This window comes from Octopus bimaculoides, chromosome 1 (assembly GCF_001194135.2).
Source record: "Octopus bimaculoides isolate UCB-OBI-ISO-001 chromosome 1, ASM119413v2, whole genome shotgun sequence".
In the NCBI taxonomy this organism is placed as follows: Eukaryota; Metazoa; Mollusca; class Cephalopoda; order Octopoda; family Octopodidae; genus Octopus; species Octopus bimaculoides.
In genome coordinates this window covers 9,238,690-9,245,781 of record NC_068981.1, presented here as the reverse complement: position 1 = coordinate 9,245,781, position 7,092 = coordinate 9,238,690, and the positions used below count along the sequence as shown (strand labels likewise).

The 7,092-nt window shown below is 35.8% G+C and overlaps 1 protein-coding gene across 4 annotated transcripts in view; it reads left to right on the top strand.

Moving 5' to 3' along the window:
- Window positions 1–2,278: 2,278 nt before the first annotated feature.
- Window positions 2,279–7,092, top strand: part of LOC106874204 (ribosome biogenesis protein C1orf109) — a 14,762-nt gene continuing 9,948 nt past the window's right edge. The window contains exons 1-3 of one of the 4 annotated variants that reach the window (XM_014921860.2): window positions 2,279–2,577; window positions 4,317–4,596; window positions 5,451–5,745. In XM_014921860.2, coding sequence (XP_014777346.1) covers window positions 5,462–5,745 — 284 coding nt within the window. In that variant the 5' untranslated portion in view covers window positions 2,279–2,577; window positions 4,317–4,596; window positions 5,451–5,461. Of the gene's footprint in view, window positions 2,578–4,316; window positions 4,597–4,662; window positions 5,203–5,450; window positions 5,746–7,092 lie in introns of those variants that run through there. The other 3 variants (XM_014921863.2, XM_014921859.2, XM_014921861.2) reach the window with 3 other exon arrangements.

Sequence of the window (7,092 nt, the reverse complement as noted above, 5' to 3'; positions counted from 1 at the left end):
AATACAGAGATTACGAATCTGGGAATTTTTTAAACTTTTAATTCTTCTGTGAGAAACACTCAATGCCCCTTCCGCCCCCCCCCTTCATCCATTCATCACCTCAGCTTTCAAAAAAATAAACAATCAAATGTTTAACTTTCGATTGATGTTTCACGCATGCGTAGAATTCTACTGAAATAGCAGACGTCAAAAATATCAGACCACCACCAGAAATCCCGACATGCTAGAAACAACAGCTAAACGACATTATTTCTGGGCAAAACTTACCTGCTTTCAAAAAAGCTAAAAGTAAAACATTTGGAGGTAATGAGTGGAGGTTGGGAAAGGGGATTTGAATGTTTCTTTAAGAAAAATTAGAAAAAAAAATTTCTTAAAATTCATAATCTCTATTTTTCTATGTGGATTGAAAAAAAAACTTCGAAAAAGTTAAAAATAAAAAATTTGGGCTGGAGAGGGTTAGGGTTATTAACATTTTGAAAACGTGTTTTTGGGGGCAAAATCCTAATCTCCTATTTTGAAAACAGGAACCTGAAGAAATTTTGGAAAAAAGTAAATGGGGGTGTGTGGGATAAAGTTTCTAAATTCACTCAACACAAATAAGTATTACAAAATATATATAAAAGGTCATTTCAATTAATGTTGAGCTGTAATTTTATAATTCATACTGAAGTTTTACCATGTGTGTGTGCAAAAGAAGTTATTTGTACATACTTTTCTGAATTCCAAAACAAGAAAACTTTCGGCAGATTCCAGCCATTGAATCCGCCCACATCTTACACATATTCCTTCCTTACAGTCTTATCTCTTCCATTTATATGGAATTTCACCATTCAAACTGACAGAAAGATAGATGCGAATAGGCCAGACATTAAATTGAAAAATTCAGTTAAAAATCATGCCTCCTTATTATTGATATGACTGTCCCGATCGACATAAATGTATCTGTCAAAACCTAAAAAAAACTGAACAAGTATAAAGATTTTGAAATAGAAATTGGCAAAGTGTGGAACCTCAAGACTAAAACAATACCTGTTGTCATAGGTTCCCTAAGAATGATAGCAAAAGGGGCTGATTGCTACCTAGCTCAGATACCAGGAAACCTCAAAATGGCAGAAATTCAAAAGATAGTGCTCATGGAAACTGCCCATATCCTGCATAAAATACTGTCTATGTAATCTCAAATTTTAAAACAAACTTATAATTTTCTTAAACATTCTCTAGAACAATACTATGTGCAAAACCAAATATATAACACCCTAAGCATAACACCAACATGAACTTCTAACTTGTTATCTCTTGAGGTCTCTGGGTGAGACTTGGAGTCAACTTATACAAATACAAAGCAAAAGCCAAATATATAATAATAATAATAATAATAATACTAATAATAGGTCTTGGTATAAAAGATGGGTTACAGTCAATATTCTGCTCAATAGTCTTGGTATAAAAGATGGGCTATAGCAAATATTCTGCTCAATTTTCTTGGTATAAAAGATGGGCTACAGCAAATGTTCTGATCAATACCACAGATTTGCTTGTCAGTTGCTTGATCTTAACCAGTTGAGCTTGTCCCTTAGTAGCTGACGATATGTGCATCTCTGAGTACAAGCAGAAGTAGTGGGGGAGCATCATAGCCATGTGCCGAGAGGACTTCCTTGGGGCTTAGATAATTCACCTTTGGAAACATGAGTGTTTCGTTCGACATCTTTAAACAACCCATATTCAGGGACCTTTTGAGTGGAATGGGCTACTTGACCCATGGAAAATTCTCAACCTGAGTTCCCCTGAATCCTAGGGTTCCGCAAAAGATTTCTAGGGATTCCACGAGAAAGCGTGAGATAAGCTAATGCTAATTTCATGGTCAGTGAACAGGTCGCGGTCTCAAAGCGACGAAAATATTTTGGCAAATTAAATTTAAATGTTGAAGTGAATCTAACGGTTTTTGTGTGTTTCTTAAATGGCTTATAAACACCTTCCACGCTGCAATTGTTTTCATTCCAGCGCACGATCTCAGATCAGGTCACTTGCTATGCAAGTATATCTCCGTAATATATATATATATATATTACCACGTGAACTACGATGAAAAAGTGCGAGAAAGATATGGTATATAATTAATTTTTGTGCAGGGGTTCTTTGAGACATGTAATTTATTTTAAGGGTTAGGCAATTGTAAAAAAAGGTTGAGAAACACTGCCCTAGAAGGACGAAAGACCAACTCTACTCCAGCAGGATTTGAACTCGGAATGTAAAGGGAGGTAACTAGAGGTTTCATCGGCCGAGTTTCGGAAATGTTTCTCGGTTATAATATTTTATGAAACCATTCATTAGTTTTAATAAAAGTTATAATAAATCAACCCTTTTAAGAGGAAAAAAAAACTATTAGGAACTTTTCGATGACGTTTCATTTAGAATTCTTACATTCCCTCAGAATGTTTAAAAATGCTAGCAAGGAGGAAATCTGCCCGAGTTATCGGTGTAACTGTTTTTAAGTAGGGAACATTCTGTTATTCTTTTATTCTGCTGCCACTTGCTGTCTGAACAACATTGGGAAAACTTTAGCCACATCGTTGAAAGGTAAACACTTCATGTTGTTGCTTTGAACTTTTTAATGTTTGTTACATTAAACAAAGAACTTGATTTGTATTCTAAAGGAAGGACTTAACACTTCCATTCTTGTCTGCTTTATTTTTGGTTACGAATTGACCCATGTGGACGGTGTCAAACCATCTTTTATAAACATATCTAATTGCATCTCTCTCTCTCTTTCCAGCTTCATTAATTTATATAATCTTTAATAATCCAAACATATTAAGTTTCCACAAGAATCCCAAGTAGATTATTGTAGAGTTGTTGCCTGAGATTTGTGTTTAATACTAAACATGTAAACCATTTAATATCAATTATAAATCATTATAAACGGTTTGTTTTTTCACCACAGATTTGTAATTCTTTGCTCATAATCTTTAATCTATAATTATTGTAAAATTATATTTTTATTTAGTTTTAACAGTTGTCAGATTAATTAAAGGAAGGCAAAATAATAAATTGTGATGAATCTTGTGGACATTCACAATAAAAACGTGGTCTTGTTTCACAAGAATTTCATTCGTAAAGATAAAAATATTTTTTAGAAAGTATTTATATTAGTTTTATTATTAATGAAGATTTTGTAGTTGTTTAATAACTGTCTCTTAACGAATCACTTCTCAGTAAAACCAGTTTTATTCATGCAAGATTCTTGTTCTTGCAAAAAGTTAACTCAGTTCTCTGTTGAAGTTGCTTTTAATTAATACTCAATAATTTTACGACTTTTCTCTACAATATATTGATGTTGAACTTACTATTCACTTTGTAATTTTGTTTCTGTAGTTCTTAAGCTAATGTAATAAGGATGATTATAAGAGATCATTAGAATAACAATGGGTTTTCATGTTTATAGATAAATTGGCAAAGTGTTTCCGATAGAAAATAGAATATTTTATGTACTCTATTTACTATTTAATTACGGAATCTCTTCAGTTCCTTGTGTGTTGCAATAGATTCCAGATGAGTTATTTTGGCATTCATTACTAATTCCGGAATGATAACAGGAACAAGATAAGTAGCAAGGGTAAATTTTGATCGAAATTTACTGTAGCAAGTACCCAACATCTGGGAATGTGTTTGGTTAGAGCAATCTTTATTCATTTGAACAAGAAGAAGTATGTTCATAGCTTTATAGACCTCCCTAGAGAATGAAACTGGAATAACTATTGATGCTAAACATTTAAGTTGAATTAAAGGTTAGTGACTGGCAGGAAAAGTTAGACTGGTCTGGAATTGCTGTGGGGGTGACCAGATGAAGATGGATGCAAATAAGTTAGGGTGGAGTTGGTATAAAGTGGAATTTTGAGAGAGCAGAGCTCATTGCATATAAAGGATTGAGGAAGGACTTCATTGAGAGGTAAAATGTTGGGTCAAAATGGACGTTAATTCACATAGGTTAACTCTGGAAATTATGAAGAAAAATTGAAAAAGGGAATCAGTAAATGATGAAATTCGAGGTATGCACTGCCCCCCCCCCAATCATACCATATGCATAGGGTAACTGTGTTCCCCTCTTAAAATTTTTGAGACTCCACAAAGCATTCCACAGTAGGTGATTATGAAGCTGAGGAGCTAAAACTGCTATCCACCCTCTCAAGCTTCAGTAAGACAAAATACATTTTAGTATCCTTTGCACAGACAATATTCCCCCAAATGATTTGGGGTTCTGGGAAATGCTCCTCTCTCTTGCTTCTTTTCTTCCATTCATGCTTGCTCCTCTTTTGTAGGTGACATCACCTTCTTTTGAACTGGGAACATATGTGAAGGGGGCTGGGACTTATTGTTCCGGAACAAGAAAAAAATTTGGAACAATTCACTTCCCAAATATGTTTTCAACTCTTTGCATTTGTCCGATCAATGAAGGCACTACCTGCTTTCTGTGAGTTCCTGATTTTCTGTAGGTTCCGTCAACACTTTGCCTGTGGCTTGGTTACCTGGATGAGCTTTGCATCTTCATTGCCCTCAAGGTTGGAACTGATGTGTGTTGGGGAATAAGGTGTTGTAGTGGTAAGCTTCTTGAATCCAGAGTCTTTTTCAATTATTAATGTTGACTGGATGCATGTCATGTTGGTTGCTATTAGATGAACTTAGTTAAATAAATCCTACCCAGGGTAAATACCTCTTTAGTTGTGAAACCTATGAGATTGTGTAGGGTATAATGGGGAAGAGATCAACACTTTGCCATCTGGCTTAGACGCAGATACATTACCTGAGATACCCAGTGGTGACTTATTTGCTCCATCACATCTTAATGCTGCACTTGTTTTGTGCATTCAGAATGCTGAACAAAATAAGGCACTGAAATATCTAATCTGTCAGTAAATTATGTTTTTCAACTTGTGGCTTTTGAGCCTTTGGAGAGTATTGGACCCCTGATAAAAGAGGTTTTTGACTTTGTTTTATGCCCTATTTTGCTGAAATATAAAATGATGCTCAGGAAAGTCCCAAGCTGTTCCATTGTCTCACCTTTGCAATCACTTGCAGTAACACTATGAATGTTTTAGGGAGTCCTAAATTTTTGAGTAGAATACCAATTTGCCCAGGAATATCATTCAAGGAGAACACCAGTTTGCCCAAGAATATCATTTTATAGGACAACACCTGTTTTCCAAGGTATATCATCTAATTCAATAACATAAATTGGTAGAATAGAAAAAAAAGGAAACATTTGTTTTTTATTTTCCTATTTTAATATGCAAGCAAACCTTATCCATCTCTTTCTGGGTTGTAAATGATATTTATAAATTATTTTAAAAATATTATTCAAAATAATTTCTCTGGTGACTTTATATTAAACATTTAGAACATTATAGAAACTTAATTTTTTTTGTAAACAAGTTATTTTCTTTTTTCTTTTGCAGTAGAATGAAATATGCCAAACATTGTCCAAGTTCAAAAAACCGAAGTCTTGAAATGCAAGCTTCGTCATGCATTTCTTGCAGTACAACATTGTGCATCTGTGTGGCAGGAATGTGCTCGTCAGCAAGAAGTGCAACTTAAGGAACTTTTTAACTTATGTGAACAATACCAGTGTTGTTATGAAGCAAATGTGGAATCTTTAGAGCTCCCTGCTAGTCTGAATGAAGTAAAATCCAAGTTACTTTATGTGATTGTGGAGAAGATAGAACAAAAACTGTGTGCAGTTCAAGCCACAATGTAAGGATTTCAATTTCTCATTGACTCTAATACAAGATTTGTACATGGATGACCATCATTTACTCGCTCCCCTACCTTTGGAAATATTTTTTCCTTTTCCATCTTATTTACTCTGTGTGTAGATATAGGTGCATGTATAAATACGTGTGCATGTATAATTATCATCATCAATTAACGTCTGTTATCCATGCTGGCATGGGTTGAACAGTTCGACAGCAGATGGTGAGATAGAGGATTGCACAATGCTCAAATGTCTGCTTTGGCTTGGTTTCTGCAGCTGGATGTCCTTCCTAATGCCAGTCATTTTACAGAAAGTACTGGTTACGTTTTATGTACTGCCAGCACTAGTGAGGTTAACCAAGTGACTCACGAGACCCTTCAGCTGAGGGTGGGAGAAGTAGTATTGAGAGAGGTTGACAGATGTCACATGATGACAGGTCGAAGTCGCATAGAGGGACAGGCACAGGTTTCTTGCTGCAGGGGAGACATATGGTTGTAGTGAAGATGTGTCAGGGCATACCCTCAAATTACAGGAATGTTAGATTACCTTGAACAGACAGACAACATAAAGTTGAGATACTCTGACTGTGTAGAAAGTAATCTCTTTAGTGTTGGTGCTGAGACAAACTGTACTCAGTAGTGAACTCTGTAAGGTGGTTGGTAAACAAATAGGCACAGTATAGAATAGAGAAAATCTTTTAGTTTTGCTGAGGACAAGACAATCTCTCTAGTGTTAATACCATGGTAAAATATACCCAGTTGTACAGTGGTTAGTGTTAGGAAGAACATCCAGCCATACAAACCCTGTGAAGAAAACAATGTATAAGGAAAATGTGGTTCCTGACTCATCTAGAAAGGTGGTGACTCAAATAGCAGCTGACTCTGATTATGAGGATTCATCTAACCCATGACAACCTAGAAAGTGGACGAAAATGATGATGATGATGATAGAGGTGGACGTATGGAATTGGAGAGTGTTAGTGAAATCTGTATGTCATGTTATGTCATTAGTTCTGATCTTGAAATATAATTTTTATCTTTTGGGTTTGTACATCATCATCATCATCATCATCATCATCATCGTTTAACGTCCGCTTTCCATGCTAGCATGGGTTGGACGATTTGACTGAGGACTGGTGAAACCGGATGGCAACACCAGGCTCCAATCTAATTTGGCAGAGTTTCTACAGCTGGATGCCCTTCCTAACGCCAACCACTCAGAGTGTAGTGGGTGCTTTTACGTGTCACCCGCACGAAAACGGCCACGCTCGAAATGGTGCATCTCATGTGCCACCCGCACAAGAACCAGTCCAGGGGCACTGGCAACGATCTTACTTGGCTTGCCGG